General features: G+C 41.8%; 1 protein-coding gene across 1 annotated transcript; it reads left to right on the forward strand.

Annotated features, from left to right (window-relative positions):
- Positions 1-26: 26 nt before the first annotated feature.
- Positions 27-13,508, forward strand: CHMP5 (charged multivesicular body protein 5). The gene is made up of 8 exons (XM_068974214.1): positions 27-153; positions 960-1,064; positions 2,468-2,514; positions 4,838-4,931; positions 5,066-5,137; positions 9,707-9,815; positions 11,616-11,728; positions 12,865-13,508. The coding sequence occupies exons 1-8, from the start codon at positions 85-87 to the stop codon at positions 12,913-12,915; spliced, it is 660 nt and encodes a 219-aa protein (XP_068830315.1). The 5' UTR covers positions 27-84; the 3' UTR covers positions 12,916-13,508.
- The last annotated feature ends 5,734 nt before the right edge of the window (positions 13,509-19,242 follow it).

Genomic DNA, 19,242 nt, shown 5'->3' on the forward strand with positions numbered 1-19,242 from the left:
GGAAGTCAAGTCGGAGAGGGAGGTGACTCTGCTTCCGTTTCTGGTTTTGCTCCAGTGTTTAGGTTTTTTTAGCGGCCGCCCAAGATGAACCGATTCTTCGGGAAAGCGAAACCCAAGGCTCCGCCGCCCAGCTTGACTGACTGCATTGGCACGGTGGGCACTTAGACTTGCTAACTAGGCTCAGGAACCCTGACAACCCTTAACCCGTCCACCCCCGACTTCGGCGTCGACTCCTGGTTCCCGGGCCCATTACAGCTTAGCTCTCTCCACCCTACTTTCGTTCCTGTTACCCAAGTCATTGCTGACGCCACAAGCCAGGGACCCCTAACCCATCATTGTTTAACCCTACTTGCGCCCCACCCCCTCTGGTGCCCAGTGCCGCGTCCACTCGGCCTAGACACCCTTACCACCTCATCCAGCCCTACTCCTCCCTCCTCTTCCGTCCCTCATCCTTCTCCGACGTCAGGAATCTCGGCTTGATATCCTAGCTCAGTATATCTGTAACCCAATCCTGGATCTGTTACACAAAATTCAGAACTCTAGCCCCTGTCATTAGGCCACCACCTTCTATCCAAGTGAATGGCGTTAGCTCTACAGCCCTAGCCGAGGTCCATTGGGCAGTAACTCTTTTCACACACTTTCTGATTGAGCCCTCTGCTGGCCTAGTCTCCAATTCTTGGGAAATTTCGACTCAGTCGAGTGATTCTCGAATTCTTTTTCTGCTCAAACACTTGAAGACGCCCCTGGAATATTAGAATCTAGGGGGGTGGAATACAGTTTAAACCCCGCCCCCGAGGATTTCGGAGAATCCCGCCTCCCCACAATTAGGAATTGCTGTTTTCAACCTTCACCATATGCTCTTTGTTTTTCCTTTCTTCCTCTATTCATTCCTCTCCTACCACTTTTCATGTCAATGTATTGCAATAACTTCCACTGCCTTTGATGTTTTTCCGCTGAAGGTGGACAGCAGAGCAGAATCCATTGACAAGAAGATTTCTCGGCTGGATGCTGAACTAGTGAAGTATAAGGATCAGATCAAGAAGATGAGGGAGGGACCTGCAAAGGTAAGGTAGACAGCTCCTGCAGAAGTTGTGACACCTTGATTTGAGTACCTGTGGAAGTAGGGCCTGTGGTAAGCGCTGGTGAGAAATATAGAAGAGATGCTCACAGTCTGGTAAAGCGAAAACTTATGTGATGTGTCCTTCAGGGAGGAGAGTTTGCAGCGGGATATGAGAGGAAAACTGGGCCTTGACCTGGTGGAGAGATGTTGACCACACATCCAGAAACATGTATCTGGGAATTAGCATATTCTACTGAGAAGGTGGCAATCTGGACAGGACAGGCTGGGCCTGCTCAGACTAATGAGTTGCTTGGCTGGTCAGGTTAGGTAAATATAATAGACTGGTTAAGGAATAGAATGTTGGGGAAAAGTACTAGTGTTCTGTTAATACCATCACTACCTACTAGCTGTGACCTTTATAAAGTCACGTAATTCCTTACTTTCCTCTTCTGTTAGGAAGAAACATAGAGTGGTGTATGTATGTGCATGGATTTGAGCTGCCTTTTTCCTCCCACCCCATCTCTAACTTATTAGGCATTTAAGTGAGAGCAAGTTACTTAGCATCACTGAACCTCAGTTTTCCAATCTGTGAAATGATAATATCTACTTTATAGCATGAGATTAAACAAGGTAATTCATGTGACCTATGTCAAGGTAATTCATAGCACTATGTCTAGTACATAGAAGGAGTCAGTAAATGTTAGGTATTATTATCATCTGTGAAGTAATAATACCTGCTTTTCTGTCTTCATTGGAGGAGACAAAGTGATTTATGAAACAGTATAGAAAGCGAAGTGACCAGAGGATTTTCTCTGCCATCATAGTTGGATGGCATGGAGTGAAGAGTGACCAGAGGCAGGACAGCCCACCTAGACTTGAGGAGATGAAAGCCTAAACCGTGGTGGTAGTCATGAGAATGACATGAGAGGAATCAATTTGAAAGTGAGTTCTGAAAATCTAACACGATGACAGTGCATGAGGAGACAACAGAGAGGAAAGGTAAGGTTGGTGTAACAGTGTTCAGCCTAGAGAACTGAGAGACTGGTGGGGCCGTTGTTAGTCATTTCCAAGGTGATAGCAGGTTGAAGAGATTGGGCATGGTGAGTTTGAGTGGAGAGCAGACTCTCCAAATTTGGAATCTCTCTAAGGCACCTGAATATACAAAACTGGCCCTCTTGGAGTAGAAATAATATGCCCTGGAAAAGGAAATGTACTGAGATGTGTGATGAAAAGACTGAGATGGGCTGGAGCTTAGAGCCCGCTTGGGAGGTAAACCATCCGGGAGCCACCATGTCTATTGCTTTGAAGATGAGAGGAAGTAGGTATGTGAGTTTGAGGATATGGGAGGTTTCTTTTACCATTTGTATATTTTCTACTTCCTTTCATTAAAATCTATTTTTTTCCTAGAATATGGTCAAGCAGAAAGCCTTGCGGGTTTTAAAGCAAAAGCGGATGTAAGTTACATAAGTATAATCTCCTTTCCTCTAACAGGTTTAACCAAAAGGGAAATGGTCTTCCATTCCTTTAGATTTTCATACGGTTTTATAAGGGCTTCCCAAGTGGCACGATAGTAAAGGACCCACCTGCCAGAGAGGTAGACATAAGAGATGGGGGTTCGATCCCTGGGTTGGGAAGATCCCCTGGAGGAGGGCACAGCAACTCACTGCGGTATCCTTGTCTGGAGGATCCCAGGTACAGAGGAGCCTGGCAGGCTATAGTCCATAAGGTCGCAAAGAGTTGGACACAGCTGAAGCAACTTAGCACGTATGCACCACTTTATAAGCATTCTTCAGTTAACTGCAAATTTCATTTACACAGTTAACTAGAATTTCTCCCCCTGCATGTTCAGCAACATCTGTTGCACCACTGTCCATTTAAATAGAACTTTTTGCTGTGATAGGAGATGTTTTCTGTCTGTGCTCGTCAGTACAATAGCAGTTAGCCACGTGTGCCTATTGAGCACTTGAAATGTGGCTAGTATGACTAAGGAACTTAAGGTCCAGTTTTATTTAATTTTAACAATTTAAGTAGCCATGTATGTCTAGTGACTTCTGTATAGACTTCCTAGATCTGTAGAGTTTGACTCTCCCATTTATGTAATTAGAATGTGCCTTTTAAAATTTCATTTGTTTGCCTTTAAAATTGGGAAACTTAAATATTTGTTCCCTCCCTTCAGAAGATTTAGCAGTCCTTAATTTGTTTTAGGTGACTGTGTCCCAGTGTTTGAGCAGAAATCCAGCATTATCTTTGGTTCTTAACCTTGTGGGCTCTCCAGTTGATGAGACCTTCTGCAGGAGTGCAGGGGTCAGGTGGAATCAGCTGATAAAGAGCAGAAAGATTGTTGGTATCTCTATTCTTGTTTACAAAATGACTTGGTATAAAACATCAGATACCATCTTACTCCTTTCAGATTAGACAGAGTTAGAAAATTATGATGCCTAGAGCAATGAGAGTGTGTAGTAAAACTGTTACCTCCTAAATTGGTAGCATCGCAATTTTTTAATTTAAAAATTTTTATTAAAAAAATAAATAATAAGAGAAACACCAGAAAGGTCTTTTGTTACTTTGTGTGGGCTTTCTCTCTAGTTGCGGAGAGTGGGGGCTTATTTTCTGTGCAGCGCGTGGGCTTCTCATTGCAGTGGCTTCTCTTGTTGTGGAGCACAGGCTCTAGGCATGAAGACTCAGTAGTTTCAGCTCACAGGTTCTAGAGAGTGGCTCAGTACTTGTGATGCATGGGCTTATCTGCTCCACAGCATGTGGGATCTTCCTGGATCAGAGTTTAAACCCAAGTCCCCTGCATTGGCAGGTGGATTCTTATCCACTGGGCCACCAGGGAAGTCCAGCATTGCAATTTTTAAGTAGCTATTTTTTTTTTTTAATAAAAGAATACATGTTCATTGTGGAAATTTGGCAAGTACATAAACATGAGTAGAAGAGAAAATTCACCAAGATTCCTATTGCCAGAAGTAACCACCTGTAAAACCCTAATTTCTTACAATTTCTTTCTCTGCTTGTGCATATATGGCATATGTGCATATAATCCTTTAGAAGAAAAAAAATGGTATGTATTATATCAGTTATCCTTTTCTACTTAGTGTTGTAGCACAAGTATTTTTGTGTTTTTGGAAACATATTTTTTTAATGGTGTGATAGTATTCCACCACCATTTGCCTACATCATTGACCATTTTTCTTCTGGTTGAATGGTTAGATGGTTTTCAAAGACTGTATAAAGATTATTGTGAGGTAAGTCTTCGAGACAGTATTATCAGTTGATGTAAAACTTCATTAAAAAAAATAGTTGGAGTGCCAAACAATATATTAATTTTAGATAAATTACCTATTTATGGATACAAGATTAATAAAATACCAGTCCTCAAACAGTTCAGTCTACTGGAAAAAGTTTCACCTTATATATGAAGAACCTTAAATGTAGTCTTGCTCCTTCCCCCTAAGAATTCTACTTCTGAGAATTTAGCATTGAAAATAATCTAAAACATAAAAACATATATTAAGACTTCTTAGCAATGTAGAAAACAGCAGTGATAATGTTAAGTGGAAAACTGTTACAGTTACAGTACATTCCAAGGAAGAAAATTGGAGGAACGTCAAATGATATTTGTTTAAGATGGATTAAGTTGTTTTTCTCATTTTTTCTGTATGTTTGTTAAGGTTTGTTGTTGTCTTTAAGAAGGTTCTTTTATCTAGCATTAAAGATACTTTCTTCCTTAAGAGTTCTATCTGCTTCACATTACCATTTTCATTTGACTCTGAAAAGGTACGAGCAACAGCGGGACAATCTCGCCCAACAGTCATTTAATATGGAGCAAGCCAACTACACCATCCAGTCATTGAAGGACACCAAGACCACGGTACTCCCAAAGCACTTTTTCCCATGGTTTCATTTTATTTTTGTACTCCTGTGCTCTTTTTCCTATAGTTTTTAAAAGACAGTTTAACCATCATGGCTTCTTAAGAAATGGTATGTTCTCTTTCCTTTTTTTAGGTTGATGCTATGAAATTGGGAGTAAAGGAAATGAAGAAAGCATACAAGCAAGTGAAAATTGACCAGATTGAGGTGAGATGTGTGCTGGTTTCTGTAAGAATGTACACTGGTTTCTCAAAGCATCCAAGTGAATGTGTATGTGATGGGAAGAGCCCAGGAGAGGGACGGAATCTTGGGCCTCCCGTTTACTAATGGAGTAACTTTGCGAAAGAGCATCAGAGGTCCTCACTTAACCTAAGGATCCTAATACCACATGCAGTTATTAATGCTGCTGCTGCTAGGTCACTTCAGTCATGTCCAACTCTGTGCGACCCCATAGGTGGCAGCCCACCAGGGTCCTCCGTCCCTGGGATTCTCCAGCCAAGAATACTGGAGTGGGTTGCCATTCCCTTCTCCAATGTATGCATGCATGCTAAGTCTCTTCACTCGTGTCCGACTCTATGCGACCCTATGGACAGTAGCCCACCAGGCTCCTCTGTCCACAGGATTCTCTAGTCATTATGAGGGTGAAATAAATGAGCTGGTGTATCTAAATGCACAATGACTGGCACATAATAAACACCCAGTGAATAAACGCCCAGTTTCCTTTTACTACTAACTCATTTAATGATTTTTAGTCTTGTTGCCTCAATTATAAAGTAGTGATGTTGCTGCTCATCTCCCAGGATTGTCCCCAAGTAACACTTGGGACAATATATATATATTGATAATATATATAAAGTGTTTAGCATGATTCCTGGTATAGAATTGGTTCCCTTTTCTAGTAATTCTCTCTAGATTCTCTGCCCACCCCCACCCCAAGTTTTATTGAGATACACTTGCTATAGAATATAGTGTAAGTTGAATGTGTACAGTGGGGTGATTTGAAATATATAGTAAAATGGTTACCACTGTAAAATCACCTCACATAATTACTATTACTTTTGTGATGAGACTATTTAAGGTTTACTCTCCTAGCAACTTTCAAGTATTATTAAATATAGCTGTACTTTAGATCCCCAGAACTTAGTCGTCTTCTTTTTTAAGGTTATATTTCATTTATAGTTATTGTAAAATATTGACTGTGTTCCCTGTGTTGTGCAGTATATCCTGATAGCTTATTTATTTTATACATAGTAGCTTGCGCCTCTTGATCACCTCCCCCACCATCTCTTCAGGTTTTTAATAATGTCCCTAAAATTAGCATTTCTTTTTTGAGATCATGTTTTAGCTGGGGTGGTCAGCCCTAGGAGCTTGGCATCTCTTAACTCTGTCAGTTGAGCAGCCCATTTGGCAGACAGGATTAGCAGAGGGAGTGGTGATGGTCAGAGGAGAAGGCGTCTCTGCACATACAATAGTGGTCTTTCTCCCTAAACACTAAGTAGAATGTCTCTTTCTAAGAGGGCAGGGACTCAGTTTTGTTCACTATTCCCAAGTGCCCCAAACAGTACCTGGCCTTCAGTTTATTTAATGATTGGTGAACAAATGAAGGAGAGGCTATTCAGTGCCATAAAGCGGTTCTGCCCCATTTAATCAGGGTTTGTTAGTTGAGTTCTTAGTGTGTCTCCAGCATCTTACTGATTCTGCACGGTGTTCCCTGATAGTTCCAGTCTTCAGTAAGTGAAGGTGTTCTTCCCATCTTGCTGTTTTCCAGCACCCCTCCTTATACTGCTGGGACCCTCTCTAATCCGCCACTAGTTTCTGCTTCCAAGAATTCAGGCTTAGTGATAGAGATTCACTGAGAAAAATGTTCTGAGTATGCTTGCCTTATTTGTATCATATTATTTGATAATCAAACACAATGAACTGAATTTTATTTTCTACTTTCAGGGTTCCTTGTGTTTTAATTAGTGCTGTTTAATGAACAAAACAGAAATTTTGGTATTTCTGGTTTTCTCTATGTTTCTTCGTCTTTCACTTGTGGTTGTCTGGCTGTTTCACCACCTGATTTTCCTTCTCCTATCCCCTAATACAGCAGTCCCCAACCTTTTTGGCACCAGGGACTGGTTTTGTGGAAGACAGTTTTTCCACGGACTGGATGGTGGGCAGTGGTTTCAGGATGATACAAGCACATGACATTTATTGTGCACTTTATTTCTATTATTATTACATTGTGATTTATGATGAAATAATTATACAGCTCACCATAATGCAGAATCCATGGGAGCCCTGAGCTTGTTTTCTGCAACTAGATGGTCCCATCTGGGGGTTTTGATATGAGTCTGCAAGCAATTGATTTATTATGGTCTCTGTGCAGTCAAACTTCTCTGCTAATGATACTCTGTATTTGAAGCCACTCGCCAGCCCTAGCATCGCCACCTTAGCTCTACCTCAGATCATCAGGCATTAGATTGTCATAAGGAGCGTGCAACCTAGATCCCTTGCATGCACGGTTCACAGTAGGGTTCATGCTCCTATGAGAATCTAATGCTGCTGCCACTGATCTGACAGGAGGTGGAGCTCAGGCAATAAAGTGAGTGATGGGGAACAACTAAAAATACAGATGAAACGTCGCTTACTCACAGCTCACCTACTGTGAGGCCCAGTTCCTAACAGGCCATGGACCAGTACTAGTCTGTAGCCTGAGGGTTGGGGACCCCTGTCCTAATAGACTTGCTTGCATAATAGGTGGAGAGCCCGTTTCTTTGGTAACTTTTTTGATGTGTATGGGTGTGTGTTTTTGACTGGGCTGGATAGTTTGAATCCCGTTTGTTTTCCTAAAATATTTCACTTGAAAAGCATTTTTATTGTTTTTTAGTGCTCATTTTGGAGAAGGAAATGGCAACCCACTCCAGTATTCTTGCCTGGAGAATCCCAGGGATGGAGGAGCCTGGTGGGCTGCTGTCTATGGGGTCGCACAGAGTCGGACATGACTAACGTGACTTAGCAGCAGCAGCAGCAGTGCTCATTTTAAAACTTTGCCTCTACATGTGTGTTCTCCTATTTCTTTTTTATTTCCCAATTTCTGTGGTCCAGTCTAGTGCTTGTATTTGTTTTGTATTGCTTTTGTTTTTGCAGAATTGAACCTGCTAATTCTTCGTGATGATTTTTTTCCTGTGCCTATCCTGGAGTCTTGCTAGAAATCCTACTCTTTCTAATTGGATTATAAGATCCTATTAGATATAAAAAAATTTCAGATCACTCTGAAATTTTGGGTGACTTATCTTGATATGTAAAAGTCTAAAATAAGTTCAACTTGATTAGTTGTGTTATTTTCACCCTCTTAATTATTGTTTCAGCCAGTGCTTCTCTGTGTAGCAGACTGTTAAAATACATGCAATGTGGTAGTTTGGTACTTGGAAACAGAAAGCATTTTCTTTTTAAAAAAGTATTTTCCTCCCTTTTATTTTCTATCCCTTATATGGAAAAACAAACCTCTAATTTGGGGGTGAAGAAGGAGTTTTAAAAATGTTTCGCATTGCTCTGGAAATTCTGAAGAATAAGCAATGTTGATTTAGAACCTCTGCCAGAGTCATTCCCCTCTGTGTGGAATTTTCAGCATATGAAAAGATTGTTCTGCACATCCTAAACATAAGAGACAATATATAATATGAAGTGTTTAGTGTTTGACACATATTATGACATATGTTATTACAATAAATCATTACCTATGAAGAATGACTATTAATAACCTTATTTTATAGATGAGCAAATTAAGCCTAAGAGACATTACTTTTTATTGAATATTAAATAAAACTTTTGAATATTGAGTAAAACTTTAGCTTGGTTATGTTTAACCACAGTCTGCTCTTCTTACCATTGTACTAATTGCCCTTTATTACGTTGGACCACTTCTCAAATGGGTTTTACATTCTTTGTGGCCCTTTAGTTGGAGAAGGCAATGGCACCCCACTCCAGTACTCTTGCCTGGAAAATCCCATGGACGGAGGAGCCTGGAAGGCTGCAGTCCATGGGGTCGCTGAGGGTCGGACACGACTGAGTGACTTCACTTTCACTTTTCATTTTCATGCATTGGAGAAGGAAATGGCAACCCACTCCAGTGTTCTTGCCTGGAGAATCCCAGGGACGGAGGAGCCTGGAAGGCTGCAGTCCATGGGGTTGCACAGAATCGGACACTACTGAGTGACTTAGAAGCGGCCCTTTAGTAGTTTCCTAGTTAAGTACAGACAGATTATTCCCAGATGATTTATGCCCTCAGTCCATTTTTCTCACCATCCTTGTCTCAGATATCAAGCCTATCCTGGCCCACTTCTGTTTCGCCACGTAGGGTGGGCCCAGCACAACTTGTTGCACTATCCAGTTGTTTCTGCTACTGCTTCCTTACCCTCCACACTGCAGTCAGTTTTTGGCTGACTCGAGAAGCATAATTTGCTTGTCTCAGTTACCTTCTTTTCTTTTAACTTGAAGATTTTTGATAATGTAGATGTTGCTTGATTTCCTGTTTCAAGCAAACTTTCTGTAAAGAGAGAGATGGGCATCTCTTCTTACAATAGCAGTTTGATTTTCCACGAAGCATCTTAAATTCAAATGCAAGGTTAGTAATTCTGTTCTTTATTTTTCAAGTTTACATTTTTACCACCAAGAATAGGGGAAGATTATGTGGTCCATGTCTTGTTTCTAAGATTCAGGGGAGAGAATAGAGACGGGGTAGAGAAAAATGGTAAGAATTGAATAAAAATCCTGTCATCTATATTTTTGTAGGATCTACAAGACCAGCTAGAGGATATGATGGAAGATGCAAATGAAATCCAAGAAGCACTGAGTCGTAGTTATGGCACCCCAGAATTAGATGAAGATGACCTCGAAGCAGGTAAGTTATAGGAAAAGCAACGTATATGTAGCCTAGCATCTGAAAGGAACAACTGTCAGGGATTTTTTTCCCCAAGCATTAGAGAAAATTTCTGTGAGGGTTCCCTGGAAGTTCGTCTGTGGTACAAGCTCTGGGCACAGAGCTTGGGTGGCAGCCACATCAGACTGGCATACCTCACCAACTCTGAGGTGGACAAGCTCTGAAGGAACATCCGGGCAAAGGCCTCCACTGACCTGGTGCTTGGTAACCAAACACTGTCATTCCCTGCCATTTTCCTTTTGATTTTTTTCTCTTCATTTTCCTGCTTGAGTCCTCTTCCTCCGAACAGTAAAGCCGATCAAGAAACAGTAGTTGGCAGATACTGATACTTAGTGTGCACCAGTTACTATATGCCAGGCCCTGTGTTAGATGCTAGGGATTCAGCGTTGAAGAAAACAAACACCATCCCTGCACTCCTGAACCTTCTCTTCTAGTTTCTAGTAAGAAACTGCATGAGTTATAAGAGCACAGACTGACGGAAAGTAGTAGTATGGGGTACCATAGGAACATAGAGGAATCCAACCTAGTTGGGAGTCAGGGATAGGCATAGGACCCAAAGGATTAGCAGAGGTTAGCAAGATGAAATGGAAGGGGTTGTTAAGAAGTGGCCTCATGGAGGGTTGTTTAGAAACTGTTGCTGTAGTCCATTTACGACATAATGGTGCCTGAGACTAAGGCGGTGGCAGCAAAGACAGGGAGAGGTGGACATACTGAAGAAATTTTAGAAGGTTGAATGGACAGGACCTAATGATTGATTGGATGTGGAGATAGAGGGAGATGTCAAAGATGTTTGTCAGTTTCTAGCATGAGTAACTGGGTTTTCTGTTGGATGATTGCCCTGTCCCATTACTACCAATCTCCGTGTTCTTGTTTTGACTAGACCTCCCCTGCCCCTTCTCTCCCCCGATCCTGTTTATTTCTGTTTCCTTATTTCTCATCTTGGGTTTCCTCTGATGAGTTTCTGCCTGCTGTTGCTATTCCCCTGGTCACTTCCGACTTTGTCATAGACTTAGTTTTAAAGCCTGATCTCATGGCGTGGTCACTCCCTTTACAACAATCTCATGCCTTCTCTCACTGGCTGTTTTCAAGTTCATCAGTAAATGGAAAAGAATTTTTTACATTTGTTATTGTCAGGATTTTCTAATTTGAATTGGCCTACTAATAACTATACAGTCTTCTCATGAATATTAGGGCCTTATAAACCTGTGGAAAATAGTTGTTTTATTTTTGTTTTTCATGGACTTTTTTACCACCCTAGCTTCCTTGAAATAGCCATCTTTTATTTTGAAAATAGAAATTAATAATCCCTTCTTTGTTTATAAATTTTCATCTTATTTCAAATAATTTGGCTGACTTTCTTACCATTAACTGCCAATTTTCTTTTTTTCTTTTTCTTAAATTATTTATTTTTTTAATTAAAGAAATTTATTTTTGGCTGCACTGGGTCTTCATTGCAGTGCACAGGCTCTTTATTGCTGAGCGCAGGCTTTCTCATTGTAGTGAACAGGAGCTACTCTGGTTGTGGTGCACGGGCTTCTCCTTGTGGGGGCTTCTCATTGCTGGCCACGTGGGCTCAGTGGTTGTGGCGCATTGGCTTGGTTGCCCTGTGGCGTGTGGACTCTTAGTTCTGAGACCAGGGATCAAACCCGCGTCCTCTGCATTGGCAGACGAATTCTTAACCACTGGGCCACCAGGGAAGTCATCCCTAGCCTCCAATTTTTTTGCTTACATTTTTTTGAAATGTTGACTGTTTTAACTTAGAGTTGGATGCACTGGGCGATGAGCTTCTGGCTGATGAAGACAGTTCTTATTTGGATGAAGCAGCAGCTGCGCCCGCAATTCCAGAAGGTGTTCCCACTGACACGAAGAACAAGGTGAAAGCTTTTTCTGTTCATATTTTCTGTGCAAAATGGTAAAGACTTTATGCTTAATCATCAGCCTGGGAATCTAAAAGGTATTAAGAACAAGGAAAGACTCTGTCATTATTTTGGGAATCCTTTAAAGCCCAGTTTTCTATGTTGGACTGTGGTTAGTCTTCCCCTACTTTACCCCCCGTTCCTCCTTGAGCCTGGAGTTGTCTTAATCTTTTTCTTCTGCCCATGCCATCCATACCACTCTGACCACTTCAAGGTGCCAGTGCATAGGTTGTTTTTTCTTAGCATTCCTGAAATCATTTTTATTAACACTACCATAGCTCATCTTTTTAAATCCCTGGTAACAGGTTCCTGAAGCATGTATGTTATTTCCATGTTTAGAAGATCACAGATTTCTGATTTAAATGTGCTGTTGAGCTGTGATTTCCGAATTGATAGTCACTGCCTGTGGGTGCATGCTTAGTCGCTCAGTCATGTTTGACTCTTCGCGACCCCATGGACTGTGGCCCACCAGACTCCTCTGTCCATGCGATTCTCCAGGCAAGAATACTGGAGTTGGGTTGCCATTCCCTTCTCCAGAGGATCTTCCTGACCTGGGGTCAAACCTGGGTCTCCTGCATTGCAGGCCAATTCTGTCTGAGCTACCAGGGATGCCCAGTCACTGCCTAGAAGTCTGTAGTAAAAGTATGATATGGCAGTGACTCCTGTCCTAGGGCACCACTCCTTCGAGGATTGGTGAGGCTACAAAAGGTATTGGTTCACTTTAGGGACCAGAGTGAAAGTGGGAATCTGGAGGCAAGTGCTCACTCCGCAGCCTTTACTCGACACTCCTTAACTCCTGGATACTTGCAGCCCCCTCTCCCCTTTCAAGGTTTACTCTAAAGTTTCTCTCTCTCTCTCTCTTCCCTTACTCTGCAGAGTCATCCCTTTTGATCCCTTTCATTTCTTTTCCTGGTTTATCACTTGCTACTTTACCTCTCTTGAAAAAAAGGTTGTTCTCATCTTCTCAGTGAGATTTTTGTTTTCATTGATTAACCACTTGGAAATGAATTTTGACCACTAAATGTTTGAAATCAGTTTTTTTTTTTTAAGTCAGTTGGAAAGTAGTGACACTGAACAATTCTTTCTTTTCACAGGATGGAGTCCTGGTGGATGAATTTGGATTGCCACAGATCCCTGCTTCGTAGACTTTCATCATTCAAGTATATCGTGTAAAATAAATGCGTATTCTGGGACTGGGGAATATTTATCTTTCCAAGTTTGCCATAACAGATTTAGGTTTCTTTCCTTTCCTTGGAGGAAAAGTTAATTATTTTGCTTTTTTTTTTTTTCCTATAAGAGACTCATTGCTTGGAGGAGGCTTTCTTGATACTAAATTTTTATTCCTTTTCTCTTATGAAAGACTAACAAAATTATCATTGGATATGTCCATCTTAATTCCTTAATAATAATAATTTTGAAATAAAACCAAGGAAATGGAAATCTTTTAAGTTCTGTGACAGCATATCTCCACAATCTCAAACTGACCTGATAAATCGATGGCAAAGATGAGAATGGTGGGACTGTCCATATTATGATTCAAAACCGTTTTCTCTTGTGGTGTTACAGGTTGGTTATAGTGATGGCCTTTTTAGGTGAGTTTTGTTCTGTCTTGTGAGTATATCATTACTGTGTCCAGTATTGGAATGGAATTATCACTACTGTACCATGGGTGGATATTTTGATTCTGTGGTTTGTTCAGTATTACAGCTGACTGGTAATCAATAATGAATATTTCTTGATATTTAATGTATAGGACATTTATTTATACTCAATAAATATTTTTCAAAAGGATATTATTTTAATAGTATTACCTCAGCTTGAAACCTCCACTACAGAAACCAAGTTTAATATAATTTTAATGTCAATTCCTCTTAAAAACTACAGAAATCAAATTTAACTGGCAGCATTGTGGTGCTGTGGTTGATCCTCAGCCTTTTTGACACCAGGGGTTGGTTTGGTGGAAGACAGTTTTCCCATGGGGGCTGGGGTGCTGGGGTGGGGTGGTTTCAGGATGACTCAAGTGCATTATGTTTATTGTGCATGTGTACTCAGTTGTGTCTGACTCTTTGCAACCCCATGAACTGTAGCCCAACAGGCTCCTCTGTCTATGGAATTTTCCAGGCAAAGAATACTGGAATGGGTTGCCATTTCCTCCTACTCCAGGGGCTCTTCCACACCAGGATTTGAACCCGAGTCTCTAGCATCTGCTGCCTTGGCAGGTGGATTCTTTACCACTGCATCACCATTTATTGTGCCCTTTATTTTTATTATTAGTAAAGCAACTCCAGATCATCAAGCATTGGGTCCCAGAGGTTGAGGACCCCTGGTGTAGAGGAAAGAGTAAGGAGCAATCCAGGCTTGGGCCCGGGGTCTGCATCTAATAACTCTAAGTAGCCTACTCACACCTCTCAACTTCTATTTCCTTACTAGTAAAATCATGCTTACTTCATGAGGCTTTTGTGAGTAATAATTGAGTTAATTGTCTTGAGTACTTTGTTAACTGCCAAAGGTATTATTAACAGTATGAGGGAATTATTAATAATAAATTAATAATTATTAACATTAAAAACAGGGGTTGGGAGTTCCCTGGTAGTCCAGTGGTTAGCACTCAGAGCTTTCACTACCACAGCCCTTGATATAGTCCCTGGTCAGAGAACTAAGATCCTGTGCCGCCAAAAAAAAAAAAAAAAAAACCCAGGGGCCTCATTCCTGTTTGGGGAGGTGCCTGGAGTGCTGCAGCAAGTCCAAATTCTCGCCAGATTTCAGGATCTTAAATGACCCATCCTCCCTTCTGCCAGCCTCGCTGGGGGCCTCACAGTGTCACGTGCACCAGCCTTTCGTGTGTCAGCAAAATCAATAAACATTTCTTGAACACCAGCTCCGCAGAGTATACCAACCCAAGGGATGCCAAGAACAGTCACAGCTCCTTTCTCACAACTTTACTGTCTTGTTATAGGTGAGAATGGAACACGGATGTAACCCTTTCCCACCCCCACCAACTTCACACTTGCAGAAAGCTTCCAGTGGCACAAACATTACACTATTCATCATTACCTTCTTGAAACCTTCCTTGGCTTCCTGACAAGTTCTCACTCAGCCCTTTAGATATTTCTTCCATTGTCGTTCCTGTCTTGGACTTCTTAGTCTTCATAGTTTCCCTGAGATACCTCATGCCCATGATTTTAACTATTACCTATGAACTAATGACTCAAAATAACTCACTAACCCAGACCCCTTTACTTATTATTTTCAATTCTGGGTATTCCTAATTAAATGTCCTACCACTACCTAGAACCTAACATCCAAGTTAAGCTCATTACCTTGAGCTCACAGTCAGCATTCCTGCTGTGTTTCATATCTTGGTACTGTTCAATCTCTGACCCATATATTGCTAGTTTTAATAAGTGATATTTAGTCCTCCAGCTAGACTTTAGTACATTGGATACCAGTGAACAATCATTCTATCAAAATCACTCTTCCCTTGGCTTTTGTGATGGTACTCTCTCTGGTTCTCCTGTTCTGACTATTCCACTATTCCTTCTAAGACTGCTGGCTGAAATCCTCATCTCTCCAGCCCTGTAATGTTAGTGTTCCTCAGGAGTCTAGCCTTTATCCACCATACTTCTTTGTTTGCTCACTTATATTTAATAATAATCTCAATTATTCTCATGGCTTTAACTGTGGACTTAGAAGGCTATACAAATCTATACTTGTATCCCTGGTCTTGCCCCGGAGTTTCAGAATCCTATTTATATCCAGCTATCGCCTGACAGTTATTTGGATGTTCTAGAAGCCCACAGACACTTTACATTCAAATGGCCAAGACACCCATTGTCTCTCCCCCCAGACCTGACTCTCCTGTTTTGTGTGCCTCAGCTAATGGAACCATTATTCTCCATCATTCAAAACAGAAAGCCCTTGAGTTGTCCTTGATGCCTACATTTTGCCTCATCCTACATATTTGATTATAATTATTAAACTCTGCTTTTAACCCCTTAATGTTTCTCAAATCCAGCGCCTCCTTTCCTCTCACAGCTGTCTTTGGCTTGGACACCCCTCACGTAGTCTTCCCAGATAAATGACCTGCTTTCTCCTCTTGCATGACTTCACTTCCTTGAGTCCATTCATCACACATAGCTGTACTGATCTTTCTAAAATACGATTCTGACCATATCATTCTCTTACTTAAAGTCATGGTTCCTGACACCTCCAACAAGACGTAAAAAGCTGAGTTGGCCCCCATCTCTCTGTAATGGTTTATTGTGTAATCTCTTCAGAACAGAATTCTCTTTCATATAGAGCAGCAGTCCCCAACCTTTTTGGCACCAGAAACCAGTTTCATGGAAGACTAAATCAGCTCCACATCAGATCATCAGGTGTTATATCCCAAAGGTTGGGGAACCCTGATTTAAAGAACTGCTTCCCTGATTACAAATGAGTGATTATCGTGAAAATACCAATTAGAGTAGCCCTACTTTTATTTCTCTCCTATGGGTGTGGGCTTGTAACCAGGCTGTGCCTATTGAAGTTCGTATCCCAAATTTTATAAATGGAAACTAGGGGAAATGTTTCCTTTTAAATGTATATCTATCTACCTACCTACCTATACATATATATATATATCAATCTGATAAGTTTGAGATATTGAGTCTAGAGAGTAGCCAAGAGGCAGAATGAAAGAATCCTCATACCACTGAGCCCTGACTTCTTGAGATTCTCAGATGGCTCCAAGTCTCTGCAGCTCTCCCTTTAGCTCTGTGAGCTGAGAATTCTGCCAACAAACCCCCTTTTCTATTTAAACTGATTGGACATGGGTTCCTGTCACTTGCTAGTAAGAGTCCTGAAAATTTTCTCTGTAGCATCTGCTTGTTAGGCTCTTAATAACTGTTTCCAGTTCCCCTGCATCTGCCATACAGTCATGATTCTCTGCCTCTGCTCAGTTTCCCCTCCCTGGAGCTGTACGTGAGCAATGGGTTCATGTGCCCTTGGCACAGAAAGTCAAACTGACAGCAGGTATCGGCAGCAAAATCAGGGTTTATTGCAGGGCCAAGCAAGGGAGTGGGAGACAAGTCTCAGATCCACTCCAGCTTGATCTTTGAGTTCCTTTTTAAAGGAGAAGAACAAAGGAGCTGGGGTTAATCATCATTTTGTGACTTTTTTTGGCTGTCCTGCACAGCATGTGGGATCTAGGAAGCATGATCTTAAGCACTGGACCACCAGGGAAGTCCCTTGTGACAGGTCTTAACTGTAGTTTCAAAAGTCAGGATACCTATGGTTTAGGAGTCTCTGGTCTGGTGGTCCATGACCTGGGGGTTGGGGGCGGTTGGGGTCTATTAGTTCATTTCGCCCTGGAAAAACAACCTGAGTCTGTATGTTAATGATGTTTTCGACAACATGAATTTTAGTCATCTGACTCTGGTTGAATAGTGTTCAGTTAGCACGGGATTGAGGTCAGAGGGAACAATACAGCAACAAGGTTTTGGATAGAGAGGTTAATCATAAACTCAGTAGGGGAACTGGACTTGGTTTCAGAGGTTCCTTAACACCTTTGTCATTCTGCTAATTCTTGCAGTACTGGAAAAGACCAAAAGTGAGGCCCTGGTCTTTGTCAATCCCAGTGAATTTATCTAAGTGGAGAGGATAAATGCTGTGGTGAGAATCCCAGGGATGGGGGAGCCTGGTGGGCTGCCGTCTGTGGGGTCGTACAGAGTCGGACACGCCTGAAGCGATTTAGCAGCAGCAGCAGCAGCAGAGGCCCTCTGGTGGTCACTGCTGTAGTTCCCACCAATTAGCATTGCTGTCAGTATCTTACCTGTTAACCATTACAAGCAGAATTGAGGGCAGATGGTCTCCTTACATTGTAATCTAGCAGCTCTGGGAGTTTAACAATGGTGGAAGAGATTGGAAGATCCAACAGAGAGAAGTTTGGCTCTTCTACCTTTTTTATCCATATCCCTTAGTTTTCTTTTTCTACATTCTTGTATCACCGAAGGCAGGCTTCCACGGTGGCTCAGTGGTAAACGGTCCGCTTGGCAAGCAGGAGACTCGGGTTCAGTCCCTGGGTTGGGAAGATCCCCTGGAGAAGGAAATGGCAACCCGCTCCAGTATTCTTGCCTGGAGAATTCCATGGACAGAGGAGCCTGGCAGGTTATAGTCTGTAGGGGTGCAAAGAATCAGACATAACAGTGAGTAAACAGCAGCAGCAGCGTATCACCTACAGCAGCGGTCCCCAACCTTTCTGGCACCAGGGACTGGTTTTATGGGAGACAGTTTTTCTGGGGAGGGGGGTAGGGGGAGGTGGAATAGTTTTGGTTTTAACCTGCTGCTTACCTCCTTCTGTGTGGCCTGGTTCCTGACAGGCCATGGACCAGTGGCGACTGGGGACCCAACCTAGGGAGCTTGTCTGTATGTTTGTTTTATAGATTCTCATGTAATACATCTAGATACATTGTGGGCACTTGAAGTTTTAAAAGCTCCCCAGGTGTTCTCGTGTGTAGTCAGTGAACCACTGCCCAAGGGTGCCTGATTAGGCTGAACCTGTTTTCAGCAGTCTGATGCCATAAATTTCTGCAACAAAGAAAGTGAAGTCGCTCAGTCGTGTCCGACTCTTTGAGACCCCATGGACTGTAGCTTACCAGGCTTCTCGGTCCATCAGATTTTCCAGGCAAGTGTACTGGAGTGGGTTGCCATTTCCTTCTCCAGGAGATTTCCCAACCCAGGGATTGAACCCAGGTCTCCTAGCATTGTAGATAGACGCTTTACCGTCTGAGCCACCAGGGAACTTGTTAACAAAGAGATAGCCAGTAAATGATTGCCTTAAGGCAGAGTTTTCATCCAAAGGATGAGTTGGGAAGTATTATGTTCTCCTCTGTTCTTTGGAAGTTTTTGAAGGATTGGTATCAATATTTTGAACATTTAGTAGAATTTACCTGTGAAGCCATCCAGGGATAGCTTTTGTGGGACATTTTTAAAATTATTACCAACTCAATCTGTGTCTCTTTTGCTGTCTCGCATACAGGGTTATCATTACCATCTTTCTAAATTCCATATATATGTGTTAGTATACTGTATTGGTGTTTTTTGTTCTGGCTTACTTCACTCTGTATAATAGGCTCCAGTTTCATCCACCTCATTAGAACTGATTCAAATGTATTCTTTTTAATGGCTGAGTAATACTCCATTGTGTATATGTACCACAGCTTTCTTATCCATTCATCTGCTGATGGACATCTAGGTTGTTTCCATGTCCTGGCTATTATAAACAGTGCTGTGATGAACATTGGGGTACACGTGTCTCTTTCAATTCTGGTTTCCTCGGTGTGTATGCCCAGCAGTGGGATTGCTGGGTCATAGGCAGTTCTTTTTTTTTTTTTTTTCATAAGGCAGTTCTATTTGCAATTTTTTAAGGAATCTCCACACTGTTCTCCATAGTGGCTGTACTAGTTTGCATTCCCACCAACAGTGTAAGAGGG

Source organism: Capricornis sumatraensis, chromosome 6 (assembly GCF_032405125.1).
Source record: "Capricornis sumatraensis isolate serow.1 chromosome 6, serow.2, whole genome shotgun sequence".
Classification (NCBI taxonomy): domain Eukaryota; kingdom Metazoa; phylum Chordata; class Mammalia; order Artiodactyla; family Bovidae; genus Capricornis; species Capricornis sumatraensis.